At 31.2% G+C, this 16,460-nt stretch overlaps 1 protein-coding gene across 2 annotated transcripts in view; it reads left to right on the top strand.

Annotated features, from left to right (window-relative positions):
* Nucleotides 1–16,460, top strand: part of ALiX (programmed cell death 6-interacting protein-like protein AliX) — a 136,469-nt gene that overhangs the window by 66,403 nt on the left and 53,606 nt on the right. For both annotated transcript variants that reach the window (XM_075375889.1, XM_075375888.1), the window contains exon 9: nucleotides 14,377–14,554. In XM_075375889.1, coding sequence (XP_075232004.1) covers nucleotides 14,377–14,554 — 178 coding nt within the window. The remainder of the gene's footprint in view (nucleotides 1–14,376; nucleotides 14,555–16,460) is intronic.

Genomic DNA, 16,460 nt, shown 5'->3' with positions numbered 1-16,460 from the left:
GAGTAGTTGTTTGCCAACAGCACTTATGAAATTGATCAGATTTATATTCTGTTGTGTTCTTTTTTTGTATATTATATAAACATTAAAAAGATGGAAGAATAACTAATACCATTTTAGAGTTTTTCTGTGAAATAGGTAGTAACTTATAAATTGGTCTGCCCTGTCTACTTCTGCTTTACAGCGATTATAATCCAGTATAATATCTGTCTTTCAATCTCTGTTTGATCCTTTTTACATCTATCAGTCATATTAGAAGTTGTTTGCCATATGTTGAGTTGATAGTGAGAGTACATCACGACTAGATTTCCATTTGCAGGCCAATAAATATTTGTTTCTGTAGAAAAATTGATCCTTTCTTCAATTTTTTAATTTTAAACTACCCAGTAGACCTCTGCAATTTGCCATGACTGTACCCGTGACTTTACTTTTGTTTGTCCGCAAAAAGTTGAAAAGTTTTGTACTAGTGTAAAATCTGTCCATGAAAAAACAATGACTGTTACCAAAATAATTATTGCATAATCATTTGAAAACACCTTTGATAGAATTGTCAGTATTTCCACTACTTCCTTTATAATTATCATCATTTAAAACATATCCTGTTGCAGAGTCACACAAAATAAACAATTTTAGTTCATACTTAGGTTTGTTTTTCTTATATATCCTAAAATGAGTTCTACCATGAAAAGGACAAACGTCCTCATCAACAGTTAGATTGGCAGAAAGCTTGAAACTTAACTTACAACTCTGCATGAAGAAATCAAAAAATGGTCATACATTATGTAATGGGTCATGATCATTGTGGCCTTGGACTTTGTATGTTGAATTGTCATTTAAATGTAGCATGTACAAGTCTGGTAAAGCAGTCAAGGCTCATAACCAAACTTGCAAAACTGCTTCCGATAAAGACATCTACCGACCAGTAACTTTGATTTTAAGCAATTTCACTAAACACATGTGTAGCACAATAGAAAAGAAATTTATTCATTTCACTTAATTTAACTTCAGATTATTTATTCCACATGGAATTCTTTTTCAGACTGCCAGACCTTTTAATTTTGTTAATTCTAATTATTATATACCTGTTAGTTTCTTTTTTCACCAAATGAAACATTTCTTAAATATCCAAAGATTTGTCATCTAGTGAAACTACATTTCCAGTAGTCTCTTCAAAAATAGGCCAATTAGGAGGCGTATCGGTCTCAAGATCAATCACTTTTTTCAGTGTACCAGTGACAGAACGATCAACATTTTTCTCAATATCTGAGAAACAAAATAAAAACTTCTGTAACTTTTGTGTAAAAAGAATAATAAATTGTAATTGAAATAACAAATAGTAAATACAAATAAAGTAATGAAAATTATAAAAAATGAGAGTTTATAATGTGAGTAATGACAAGGTTTAATAGATCTTATTTTGAAGTTGTATATAGTTTAGATATGTAAAAATAAGTTATCAAAAAGGTAACAAATGTGATTTGTAATAAAATGTACACCTAAAAATTTAAAAACCACAATAAATACCTGAACTATTCCATGTATCAGCAGTAACATTATAATCCAGGTCATTGTCATTGTCGTCAATTTCTGACTTGCTATTTAACTGCGTGAATATGTCCAGAACTTCTGACATTTGCCCACCACTCATACTAGGCTGATCTGACATTTCATGTAAATACAGATTGTTTATATAAAGAATTAAAACTGTATCAAATAATTTGTAAGTAAAATAAATACAATCACAAACATTAAAACCAAAACGCACAACAGCAAACACACAATAGCTGAGACAACTTTCAAACAAATGAATGACCGCAAGGAAAATTAAATCTTGGACTACAGTACACTCTATATAATGCTAAAAGCCTTTTGTAGCCTCTGTGTAGCCTGCTACTGTAACAGAAACGAGCTAAATGTAATAATAATGTATTATATGTTAATATATATATATATATGTATATACCATTCTGTGCTATATTTGTAATATTTATTATTATAAACTATTCTGCTGACCTACATGGCAACAAAATTACTTATCGTGTTCCTTAATGGAATTGAAGTTGATTGAATGAAATGAAACTTCCGTTTGTTTGTAAATTTTATTTTTCAGACGTGGAAATCATTACATTATGAGAATGAAATTTTCAGTCTTACTCTCATTAAGGCATTAGCCGATCTCTTTTAACGCGTAAAGATACCTCAATTATTGTGATTTTTAGAAAAAAAAGGAGGGTCCATATAATATTTTTGCAAGAAATAACACAAACACATTCACTTTAGGCAAGTCACAAATATTATGTTGCACAGTCTCTCTAGGGTTTTCTATTCTTATTAGTACAGTGTGTCTATTGATATTTCCTCTAATGTGAAACATACATTTGTCACCAAAAATTAGAAGATGATAGAAACCATCTTCATCATTCTTGCAAGTCCACACAAAATCTTAACATAGAATCTTATCATCATCGTTTAAATTTTGTACTAACTATAATTTATAAGAAATCATTTCCAACAGTTTCTGAAAAATGTTCACCGTTGGAAAATTTATTGTCGGTTGCAGAATTTATAATTCTAAACTTGCAGAACTAGTTGACTTACCTGGACTATGTTGGTACACCACATGAACATGATTAGCTTATTCAGACACAGGAAGTCTTCTAGAATATTTCTTTTTACACAGACTTTCTGTGTAAAAAAAAACTAAATTAATTTTGATAGGAACAGATGGGTCGCCTTGTTGGCAATTTTTTCTGAACTTTGTTCTGAAATGTCGCTGCGCAATAATAACAGAGTTTGTTTTGGCAAACTCTATTACTGTTTATTTGAGCACACAAAAAGCTTTATTCACAGGAGTAGCAACCATGCTATCAGACCAGTTATATGATACAGTCAACATCGACATAACAACAGCTGTTGTACCTGTTAAAAACATTCTCTATAAAACCATCAGAAATGTCTATTTCATTTGTAATCCCTCTGTAAATACTGATAAGTATTCTGAAACTAAAAAAAAATAACTGCCGTTTGGAGTAAAAGTCATGGGAAGCTTTCAGATGGAATTCTGTTTTCTGCGCAATGCTCACTGCATTTTGCAACAAAAACTGTAGAAGGATTTCAAGTGAATTTGCTGAGAACTCTTCAGACACCCATCGTACAGTCCTGAGCTTGGACCTAGTGGATAATTATCTTTTTCTATATTAAAGACAGTGTCTTGCATTGTAGATGTTTCATAATGATGAGAAGCTGAAAAGCAAAGTAATTATAAACTAGTAACATTTTTCTAAGACTGAATAATAGCTAGTAGAATGATATGAAAAATGTTTTACAATGATTAGAAACAATGTGGGAAAAAATAACACGTAGGTTTATTTAATGTAATAATTTTTATCTGACGCTTACTTTTGTTTTGATACCGAAATGCCCTTATTTAAAAAAAAATCATGCCATGCATATGATAAATTATATTTTTCCGTAATACCTTAATTTTTATCTTTAAATTATATAACTAGGTTTATTTCAGAAATATAGACTGCTGAAACTTAGTTCATGTTGATTATGCTTTTGTTTATTTTTGGAAAGTTGTAATATTGAATTTTTAAAAAGTAATTGTACTTTAACATTAATTTAATTTTTTCATTAACACATTCAATAATAAAAAAAAAACTTGAAAAAAACAAATCCAACATTAACAGTAGATTTAAACATTTCACAACTGGAAAACTGGATTTCATGCTACAAATCAAATTTTGCAACACATTTATTCAGCAATGAGGTTAAACTCTATAAATCAGTTTCTGTGTAAAATAATGTTAAAAAAAATATATATATTTTAGATATTTAAAAAAAAAAATAATTAATTTCATAATGTATTAAACAGAAAGCAAAAAAAACCAAGTATTTTTAATGTACGTATGCAGAGTCAATCGAAGTTCTCATAAGGATTTTCCCTAACCTATTCTACTCAAGAAAGTAATGGAAAAAAATCGTGTTGTTTGTGAGATACGGCTAGTGAAAGATTTCACTTGGGTACAGCTATCCCAGTGAAATGAGGTTGTACTGAAATTTTTAGGACGTTAATTAAGGGGCAGAATTAGTGATTTCTTACGGTTTTTTACCTGAAAAATCAAATAAAATAAGTCTCAGAACCGTATCTGCAGTAAATTTTGAAAAATGTGGGGTAAAAAACTTGTTTTTTATATTTGACATTCTATAACTCATTACTAAATAGGTAATATACGCGTAAAACTTTTAAACAAAACTTGTAGAGAATTTAATTCTAAACAAAATGGTGAATTATAAGTTGAATAAAATAAAGAAAGGTAAGAAAAATCAAATTTCTTTAGAAACTGTATAATAGACCAAAGTACATTATACCTACCAGTTTATAATAAATGTTTAAAAATGAGCCCACCATTTTCAACACATTTCTTGGCATGCTTTTTTTACTCTTTTTAGTTTTTCAGGGCTTTCGTTAAGTTGCTCAGTTGCATTCATAATCTGGACAATTAATTTCACATGAGAATGTATTGTATTGTAATGCTCTTGTGTATTGTATTATATACAATATTTTTCATCCATCCCCAGACACAAAAATCTAAATGTTAGATCAGGCAATTTTGATGGCCAGGAATCTGGACCTTTACGACTGATTTATTTCTCGGTGAATGATGATTTAAGTGAGCGGAAACGGCACAAGAGAAGTGGGGAGGGACACCATCGTGCTGGAAGTATATTTTATCTAGAGAAACGTCTTAAAGCAGCTGCAACAGTTCTTGAAAAAAGTGCAAATAGACATCAGCATTTAAGCGGCCAGGTAATATAAATGCTTCAAATAGCTAATTGTAAAGAAGGCCACACCATATATTGACACTAGATCGGTGTTGAAAATTGCCTTCCACCTTTTCATGAGGGTTTATTTCTGCCCAGGTTGTTGACACCTTCTCGAATGAAATTTACCTTATCAGTAAACAAAACATATTTGTAGACTAGTTGATTTGTATCCACGTTGCAAAATAAGCGAGGCGGACTGCATCCTGGATGTAGTTGAATTAGCTGTTTTTGATAAGGATAAAAATTGTTTTGATTAAGTGTCCTCCAACCATTGAATTTTAAACTCCGATCTGCTTATAAAGATGTCATGTATTGACGCCTAGACTGCACTGAATTTCATTGATAATAATTTCATCAATAACAGTGTCATGTTGGACAGATTGTTCATAGCTGGCACAAATACTAAGTAGTGAACCTGTTTGTGAAAAGTCGTACTAATTGTTTTAGGATCTGGAATACTGTGATTTGGAAAACGTATTTCCTTTGCTTATTCTAACAATTCTGTAATCGTTCTCATTGTATTCTCTTATAGCCATTTTGTTTTGGAATGTTCTTATTAACACTTTCTACCATACATACCTTATACTTCAATATTAATTTGTACCATACATGGACAGAAATCCAGGACATATTTTACCTTTTTAAAATAAATCAGTAGACATCACCATTTGCATAAAGAACAATTATAGATTATTAGATGAAAGATAGAAATATGCTCTTTAATATGAACTAGATACGAAATAGTTCTTTTACTTACCAAAAATGTTATGTCTTCTTGAAAAAACATCAAAATTTAAAAAAATATTACGGTTAATGAAGTCGCATAATAATATTATTCTGTAGTTAACGTCTGCTTTTAATACCTCATGTTATACTAGTTAGTAGAAAAAATTACAGTCTCTTGAATAAAATAATAAAAATTAATTTTTCTTTTACAGTTAAAATGTTATGGCTCTTTAAAGTTATTTTTCACACAGAAGAAATATCTAGTCACACATAAATCACACTTAGCCTAACACTAACAAGAGATAATAACTAAATGAGAGTAAAAACCAAAATATAAAATAATATGACAAAAACTTAACTGCTAACTACAGAATTTCTTTTTTAATTTCCTCTGGTATGATGTAACTTGAAACAATCAGGTAAACATAGCAGAGCACTGCAGTCTGTGCACCACCAACTTGTTTCTTTTCTACCAGCTTTGCCTGTTTGAGCCTTGGTTTTATCACTGCAAACTTTACCCGCTGTAGTAGGATTTGCTTTTTTTTTCAGTCGATGGAATTTCATCCAGAAAGTGCCACCGGTCACTGTACTAGTAGCTGTTTTTGCTGGAGTGTCAAGTTGAAGAGCTTCACCGTTTAGAATTAATGGCTTACCAACTTCTTTGATAAATTTCTCTAATTTATAGTTCTTCCTTGCAGTGAGGATTTTGTCTCATGGTACAAAACATATGCATTTGTTAGTGACATAACAAAGAAGTGGAAAAATAATTTTTCCACCGCTTCAACTGCTTTCTTCTATATAGATAGTATGCTCTTCTCTGGTCATTCCTATCAACCCTGGTTTTATTTACATTGTTATGTGAGATTGCATCAGGTTTGGTATTATTAACCAAGCCAGATAAAAAAAAATTAATATTGAAAAACTATAAAACACAACAAATTGTGACACCACATCGAAACAAACACACGCCATACTCATTTACATGTTCAGACAGCAGTAATATCTTTTCTTATATTTCAAAAAAATCCAGCAGATATAGTTGTTGGATGAATGGGTCTTTAGTGAATCTACCAATGAATGAGCCTGCATTCCTGAAAACTGAAAATATGCTTATATAGCTTTATAATAGATTTTAATACAGAACCCCGAGTTATACTCAGGATACAGCGATATGAATGATTTAGGCTGTCGGCATATACTCGAGCTTCAGGTTCAAAGTGTTAAACATATTTGTTTTTTTTATTATTCAATGAATAATTATGATCTGATAGACCAAAATCTGTCACCGTGGTTTTTTTTATAGTTTTCATCTGCCTGAAAAAAAGATTGAAATTTTGACATTTTCAGATTCATGTAACAGGAAAACCAACAATTTTTATAAAAATGAAAATATTCAAGATTTTCTATATAATGATATAGACTCTAAATTGATATTCAAAACATTTATTATATTTTTAAACCATTAAAGCCACTATTGCAATTGCCTTATTAACTTCTTTAATTCTAGTCTATCACAGTTAACAACTAGATTATCTTTTTGAATAATTATATTGGTATTTTTTTTTCTTTTATACCTGGCTTAACTAAGCCATGTATAATTAATTATGAAGAGTTCTAAAAGGTACTCTGTTGTTTTAAAATTCTCACGCTTATTAAGAATCTTCAGATGCATTCTATAATATAACTCAACTTATTTGCAGAAGTCAGCGAATATGTTCATATATGTATATAAATGCTACACTTTGTAAATAATGTAGAAGAATTAATGTTCTCTTCAATTGAATTTCAGCCAGACCAGATTCATCTAAATATAATTGTTTACTTTATTGTGTCAATCTACTGACATCCTAATAAAATTGATAATGAAAAATAAACAGGTTAATTTTTCTCAAACTTTAGGGGTTTTTTACCTTTTCATTTTAGTATACTTTAGGCAGAATTTCCTGTAAAAATTTTATACTTAATTCCTGTTCAATTTGATTACTTTGTGATAAACAGTAACATTTATATAATCAAAAGAGACAAAAAGTGTCCGCTTTAAACTTTTTAGAAATATATTAAAAAATCTATTCAGTTGTGTGTTTTTTATTTGACTGAAGGTTAAGTGTTCTTTAAAATATGTCATGAGAAAATACCAGTAATATATAAGAGAAAGATCTTTAATTATACATTAAAAAAAAATAACGTTTTTTATTAAGATACATTTAATTTGTAATAACATTTCAATCTGTTTACGAAATATATATTTATGGTTTCTTACCTTATTTGTATTCCTTTGTTAGTCATTTTTTTATAAAATAATGGTCGATACCACTGTGGTTTTTCTGCACTTAAATTACAATGCATGTATGATATTGTTTTATTTTAGCTTAAATCTAGTATAACTGACAATCAAATTTTTTTTGTTATTCATCTGTTATCTTTGTAAGTTATATAATCAGATGTCACTTATACCACAGTTTTAAAATCTAGTGTATAATTGTGTGTGTGTTGTCTTTAATTAAAAGTCTGTTGTTTATTTAAGCAGTTAACGATTATGTAAATTATACAGTATATTTGTTTTGGTTGTTATAAGATACACATGAGATATTTTTTATTTGTTTTTGTCTAATTATTGCTACTATAATTGATTATCTGGGTTTTTTAATGTATATGTTGTTCATAAATATAGTTCCCCATTATTGTTATAACTTTTTTTGTCTAATAAACTGTGTTGCCTTAAGTAAGTAAATACTTTTTTTTTTAATTTGTAGCAACTCAAGTGATTCTAAAGCACCTGTCTAATAATGTGCAAAAGTGTGGGATTATCATATCACTTTGCTTCTTATGTCTTACCAATAAATTGAAATTATGAATCTAATGAAATTTATTTAAGTATAGCATCATATTAAATCTATTTTAACTACCCTAGAAGTTAGTGTGAGTTGTTGTGAGGAAGTTTCTTCTCTTGTTTGCATTTGGAGAAACTAAATCAGCAAATGAGTTCCTCATGTCATCTGATGTTGCTGCAGTATCCCTTGGATACTGCAGCAGAGATATATTGTAATATATCACATTGTATTTGATGTTATGCATTACGTGGATGTGCATTGTATGTTTACGTTAGCACTTAGAGTTGGCATTGTTTTGAACAATGATGTTGTGGGAATTAAAAAACTTTTAAAATTCTTGAAGTCAGTTAGGCCTTTAACTTTTTTAATATTTTTCTGTTTCTTTCTTTTCTGGAGTGAGCCCTTTAAACTCCCCCGTGTATATTAGCAATACAGATCTGTAAAGTGTTTATTTTTATTCATTAGTTTTTATGTATCTCTATTTCATCTACTTTATTTTTCTGTGAGATGACTTTTCACATCTGTTCAAGTGTCAAGTTTTTTCTAGTTAGGTTCCCTTTACAGCTCTTATGTTCCTTATTTACTTTATTACTGCCTATAAATTCAACTAGTATTTTATTCTGGAGTGCTATGCAAACAACAGAATAAATAAAATTTGTTCCATTGTATAGTAGGAATTAGTGAGGTTCGGTGGGAAGAGGAAGGCGACTTTTGGTCAGGTGATTTTAGAGTAATTAATTCAGCGTCACATAATGGGCAGGCAGGAGTAGGTTTCGTGATGAACAAGAAGATAGGGAGGAGAGTGGAGTATTTCAAGACGCATAGCGATAGAATCATTGTAATAAGGATAAAATCAAAACCTAAACCGACAACGATTGTTAACGTCTATATGCCTACAAGCGCCCAAGATGATGATGAGGTGGAGTGTGTATACGAAAAGATTGATGAAGCAATTAAACACGTAAAAGGAGATGAAAATTTAATAATAGTTGGAGATTGGAAAAGGCAAGGAAGGAAATATAGTGGGTGAATACGGGCTGGGCAAAAGGAATGAAAGAGGGGACCGACTTATAGAGTTTTGCACGAAGTATAATTTAGTAATTGCCAAAACTCAATTTAAAAATCATAATAGAAGAATATACACTTGGAAAAAGCCAGGCGATACTGCAAGGTATCGGATAGATTATATCATGGTTAAGCAAAGATTTAGAAATCAACTCGTTGACTGCAAAACTTACCCTGGAGCCGACGTTGATAGCGACCATAATTTGGTGATATTGAAATGTAGATTGGGGTTTAAAAACCTGAAGAAAAGGTGTCAGATGAATCGGTGGAGTTTAGAGAAGCTTGAGGCATAGGAGGTAAAGAAGATTTTTGAGGAGGACATCGCAAGAGGTCTGAGTAAAAAAGATAAGGTTGAAAATGTAGAAGAAGAATGGGAGAATGTTAAAAAGGAAATTCTTAAATCAGCAGAAGCAAACTTAGGCAGAATAAAGAGAACTGGTAGAAAACCTTGGGTTTCAGACGATATATTGCAGCTGATGGATGAACGTAGAAAATATAAGAATGCTAGTGATGAAGAAAGTAAAAGGAACTATCGGCAATTAAGAAATGCTATAAACAGGAAGTGTAAACTGACGAAAGAAGAGTGGATTAAAGAAGAAGAGTGACGAAAGAAGTGGAAAGAGAAATGAAAATTGGTAAAATAGACAGAGCATACAGGAAAGTTAAGGAAAATCTTGGGATACATAAATTAAAATCTAATAATGTGTTAAACAAAGATGGTACACCAATATATAATACGAAAGGTAAAGTCGATAGATTGGTGGAATATATTGAAGAGTTATACGGAGGAAATGAATTAGAAAATGGTGTTATAGAGGAAGAAGTTGAGGAGGATGAAATGGGAGAAACAATACTGAGATCTGAATTTAAGAGAGCATTAAAAGATTTAAATGGCAGAAAGGCTCTTGGAATAGACGGAATACCTGTAGAATTACTGCGCAGTGCAGGTGAGGAAGCGATTGATAGATTATACAAACTGGTGTGTATTATTTATGAAAAAGGGGAATTTCCATCAGACTTCATAAAAAGTGTTATAGTCATGATACCAAAGAAAGCAGGGGCAGGTATATGTGTAGAATACAAAACAATTAGTTTAACTAGTCATGGATCAAAAATATTAACTAGAATTCTATACAGAAGAATTAAGAGGAGAGTGGAAGAAGTGTTAGGAGAAGACCAATTTGGTTTCAGGAAAAGTATAGGGACAAGGGAAGCAATTTTAGCATGCAGATTAATAGTAGAAGGAAGATTAAAACAACATACTTGGCGTTTATAGACCTAGAAAAGGTATTCGATAACGTAGACTGGAATAAAATGTTCAGCATTTTAAAAAAATTAGGGTTCAAATACAGAGATAGAAGAACAATTGGTAACGTGTACAGGAACCAAACAGCAATAGTAATAATTGAAGAACATAAGAGAGAAGCCGTAATAAGAAAGGGAGAGCGACAAGGATGTTCCATATCTCCGTTACTTTTTAATCTTTACATGGAACTAGCAGTTAATGATGTTAAAGAACAATTTAGATTCGGAGTAACAGTACAAGGTGAAAAGATAAAGATGCTACGATTTGCTGATGATATAGTAATTCTAGCCGAGAGTAAAAAGGATTTCGAAGAAACAATGAACGGCATAGATGAAGTCCTACGCAAGAACTATCGCCTGAAAATAAACAAGAACAAAACAAAAGTAATGAAATATAGTAGAAATAACAAAGATGGACCGCTGAATGTGAAAATAGGAGGAGAAAAGATTATGGAGGTAGAAGAATTTTGTTATTTGGGAAGTAGAATTACTAAAGATGGACGAAGCAGGAGCGATATAAAATGCCGAATAGCACAAGCGAAACGAGTCTTCAGTAAGAAATATAATTTGTTTACATCAAAAATTAATTTAAATGTCAGGAAAAGATTTTTGAAAGTATATGTTTGGAGTGTCGCTTTATATGGAAGTGAAACTTGGACGATCGGAGTATCTGAGAAGAAAAGATTAGAAGCTTTTGAAATGCGGTGCTATAGCAGAATGTTAAAAATCAGATGGATAAAGTGACAAATGAAGAGGTATTGCGGCAAATAGATGAAGAAAGAAGCATTTGGAAAAATATAGTTAAAAGAAGAGACAGTCTTATAGGCCACATACTAAGGCATCCTGGAATAGTCGCTTTAATATTGGAAGGACAGGTAGAAGGAAAAAATTGTGTAGGTAGGCCACGTTTGGAATACATAAAACAAATTGTTAGGAATGTAGGATGTAGAGGGTATACTGAAATGAAACGACTAGCACTAGATAGGGAATCTTTGAGAGCTGCATCAAACCATTCAAATGACGACAAAAAAAAAAAGAAAAAAAGTTGTTTGTTACTTTTCCTCAAAATTTTATTATTTTTCATAATTTGAAGAAGTGCAATCTATTGTTAGGATTTCTCAGGTTATATATAATTTGTCTGGTTTTCCCCCTTAAAATAAAAAAAATCATGCCTGTATAGCAAATTCATAATAAAAATTAATTTAACCGTTCCGTATTCTATTCTGAGAACTTGGCAACAATAACTTCTATCATAGATAGGAGTTTATGAATGGGTTAATTAATTGAAAAGTTCTTGGTTTTATGTTGCACATCAAAGTGATAATTCAAATTAATTTTATATATCCAGGGTGTTTCAGTTTAATCATACCAGGCAATTTTCTCGTAAACTACACACAATACAAAAGATTGACCTAAGCAAAGGTTACTCAGATTGGAGGGGTACCGTCATGGTGACCATTATTTGAATTTGATCTTGACTGTTATTTCAAGGTTAACAATTATTTTAATGGAATGACCTATTTTTAACCCCACCAATAAAAATATCAGAAAATTTTACTTGAAATATATGGTTACACATATGACTTTGGACCTTTTTTGAAGGTCATATTGCTAATCATCAGATATAGTGAAGTCATTTTTTTTGAAGCCATAATTTGCAAGATATATGGTTTGGAACATAAATATTCCAGGAATATTATATCACCATCAAAAATGTGTAATTCTTATAACATTATCACCTGTATATAAAGGGTAAAGATATGGCACTAGGAGCACAATCCTAGGGCATTGTAACAATTCTGTTACAGTGACCTAGGTAATAGGTCAATTGTGTTAATCTTAAAACAAGGTCAAGTTCAAGGTCACCATTAGGTTAACTCTCCAATCTGAATAACTTTTGTTTAGATGATCTTCTGAAAATGTTTTTTTTTTTTAATCAGTGTTAAAAAAAAATAGAAAAGCGCTTTCACATAACCATTCTTTTGTTATTCGCATTTTATTTTTATTGATAAACTTAAGAAAATCCAGTTTCACAAAATTTATACAGGTGATTCAAAGAAACGGGAAATTAAAAACATTAAATAACGTTAATGAAAAATTTTTTTTAGAAAATGAATTTTATTTCATGCAATTGTACAAATGTTCCCATTTTAGGATACATACATTTTAGTTTATTTTATAAACATGTGACATCTTCTACGTAAACATTCACGAAGTCTCTTCGTTAAATTGTTCATGGTTTGACGTAACATCTCAACTGGAATTTCCGCAATTGCTTCTCGGATCTTTGCCTTCAGTTCTTCCTTTGTAGCAGGTCTACTGTGGAACACTTTGCTTTTAAGGTGACCCCACAAAAAGTAATCGCAAGCTGAGAGATCAGGCGATCCGGGAGGCCATCTAATGTCACCATTTCGTGAAATGACACGTTGTCCAAACAATCGGCGTACAGCTGCCATTGATATTCGTGCAGTATAGACGTTGCTCCGTCTTGTTGAAACCAGGCTGTGTTAAGAATCGGTGGAAATCTCTTTTGTTGTTCCACAACAAAGGTTTCAAGCACGGCTACGTGACGAGCTGACGTCACTGTAATCGCAAGACCTTTGTCATCCTCAAAAAAATAAGGGCCTATAACACCGTAAGATGACATAGCACACCACACAGCCACTTTCTGGCTGTGCAACGGATGCTGGTGTAGCTGCGTAAGATTTTCTTGTTCCCAGTATCTGAAATTTTGCTTGTTAACAAATCCACTGAGGTGGAAATGCGCTTCGTCTTACATCCACAGTTCATGAACAAACTCTTCGTTATCATTTATCTTCTGAAGCATTACAGTACAGAATTGTGCTCGCACAACTGCATCGTTCGTTTTCAGTTCCTGGACGATCTGCAACTTGTACGGATGGAATTGCAAGTCCTTCACTAACATTCTTCGAACACTTGAACTATGCAATTGTAAAGATGCTGAGAGATGACGGATTGACCGATGTGGACTTCGTGTGACAGCATCTTGTAAAGCTTGAGCTTTCTGTGGTGTACGGACGGTTTGCTCACGGCCTGGAGGTTTCTTTTTCATTGCCGAACCAGTTTTCTGAAAATTAGATATTCATGTTTTAATTGCATGTGCTGATGGAACACAGTCGGGCCATCCCAGATTAAAATGACGGCGAAATTCTCTACCTACTCCCTCCACACTGTCATTGTTTTTGTAAAACGCTTTGATAGCAAATGCACGTTGCGCACCACTCCAAGGATCCATGACAACTAAATGGCAGGTTAGGTTAGAGAGGCTGGTGACGCTTATCAAGTGGTACCAATCGCCCACGGCTACCAACACAACTTTCAAAATTTCCCGTTTCTTTGAATCGCCCTGTATAAAAAGATTATAAGAATATTAATGGTGTGATTCTCTGAAAATGCTATATCTTAGTAAATATTTTTGTCTATTTAATCTGTTTTTTGTTTTGTCTATTTAATCTGTTTTTTTGTTTTGTTTATTAGAAAGAATATATCTTTCTTTCTAATGTGTTTCTTGTTTGATTGTTTTGTATTTCTTATGTTTGTATTTGTATTTTTTGTATTTTGTTACTTGTTTGTTTTTGTATTTCTTACTAAATTGTTTCAGTGTTTTGGCCTCATTGAATTTACCAGCTGCTCTTGAAGATACATGTGGTGAAGCTTTGCCTCCTTCTCTTGCTGAAAAAGCTGAACATATTTGTTCATTAGGTGGTGTTCAAAAACTAGAATCAATGATTAGAGAGTTGCCAGAATTATTGCAAAGAAATAAAGACATTATTGATGAGGTAATTCACTCTGACTTTATTTTTTTTTAACATTAATGTTCTACGGAAATCAGTTCATTAATACTGGATTTGGTCATTGGTATTTTATTGTTACTTCACATTCTAACCACTAATGCTGATGTTTCAGGGTTGTAGAACCATCATTTTTTAAGGAATTGGTTTATTATCTTACCTAGGACCCTTTGATATTGTTTATATTATAACTTATTACTTTCAGGTACGTTGTTGATGGTACTGTAACTAATTTTAGTTTGTGTAATTCAGTTATTACTAAGTTTTTAGATTATTAAATTTTTAAGGTAAATTTCAAGGTGTTGCCTTTGCCTTTCTGTAATTGGCTTCATCCTTTTAAAAATAGAATAATCTTCTACTGACTGTAACTAACAACAGAATAGTCATTTTAAACCATCATTTACGTTATTCAGGTTTACTTAAAAAATCAAATTAAAAAAAAATGTGTAAATTTAAAATTATTTAATATATTAAGGTGGGTCAGTTTAATGAGAAAATCTACTGTTAATGTGAAAAAAACCTTAAGGATTGGTGACCTGAAGTTGAAAAATTTCTTACCTGGCTTTTCCTTCTCTCTTACACAACGTACGTCATGAAAGCTGCCTTACAAACAGAAAGCTGATTGAGCCTTGCAATCTGTATAAATTCTGGCCTAATTTTAAAATTAAATTAAATTGGGTTAAGTAAATTTGTGAATTGATTTGTATTTTATTTTATACTAAACTATTTGGTACATGGAGTTTTATACGTCAACGGACGATATATTTGTTAAAACATAAAAGTTAAATTAATAGCAGCATGATTCATTTGTTATTAAATTCTTTCTTAAAATAGAATTTTAAGAAACATGACATCATGCTGGAAAAATGTACTAACGTTTTCTATACAAAGAGAGTTACGTTTGTGTGAATACACATACTTGCACAAACGAGGACAATTCAGAGAAATAGTGGTAGGATTAGACCTGTGACACCATCAGAAAGCGTCAGTTATATGCGTGATTTCATCTTGGCAAGTTGTGTGTAGTGTATATATATAAAAAAAACTGATCATGAAATTTTACAAACCGTTAATTATAAGGAACACAGGTATGAGAATCTTAAGTAAATGGCCACTCCATGAAAAACATTCTTGGCTCTACTAGAAGATTTCTTACTCGTCGATTAATTCTTTAAAGAAAATAACTTTAAAAAATATTATTAAAATTTTAATATGTTACAATTAAAGTGTATTTAACGTGTTGGCAAAACTACGTGTAAAATTATAATTAAAAATAACCTTGGATCGGCCTATTCTTTAGTATCATATGTATTAGTAAGATGTTTTGTTAATTTTTAAGTGTTCAAGTAGTTATACAACAGCAGTTCAACGAATAAACCTTAGACAAGTTATGGGACTTTTGAGTCAAATGTGTCTATTATCATTTTCTTTATTTTTATAAGTAATATGTATCATTCATCGCTGTTAGTAATATTTTTTCACATAATGAGGTTTTGTAATTTTTTTTGTAAAATTTGTGAGAACAACATATGCAGCATAGTCCTAGTACATTATTTCGCAAATCCCAACTGTAGTAAGTAAATATTTTGTTTTTTAAAAAAAATTTAATTTTTATAAAATTATAAATTAAATTTTTTTGTGTTATTAAATTTGATGTTTTTTAAAAGATTTACAATTTGGTATAAGATATCGGATCTGAAGCTTACATTAGTATTGAATTAGTACCGAATAGCTTATTGAACTTGTATTTTTAATTTTCTTGTCAAAGTAGATTATCATCACCAACTGGTGTTCTACCTGGCAGCAGGTCCCTTACTTCATCCAGTCTCCATCAATTTGTCCCAAGCCTTCTCCTTCATCCCCCTGCAGATTCCAATCTTCACCTCATCTGGTA

The sequence above is a fragment of the Lycorma delicatula genome, chromosome 9 (assembly GCF_047948215.1).
Source record: "Lycorma delicatula isolate Av1 chromosome 9, ASM4794821v1, whole genome shotgun sequence".
NCBI lineage: Eukaryota > Metazoa > Arthropoda > Insecta > Hemiptera > Fulgoridae > Lycorma > Lycorma delicatula.
The sequence above is the reverse complement of the archived record's forward strand: the minus strand, read 5'-3'. Positions and strand labels throughout refer to the sequence as shown.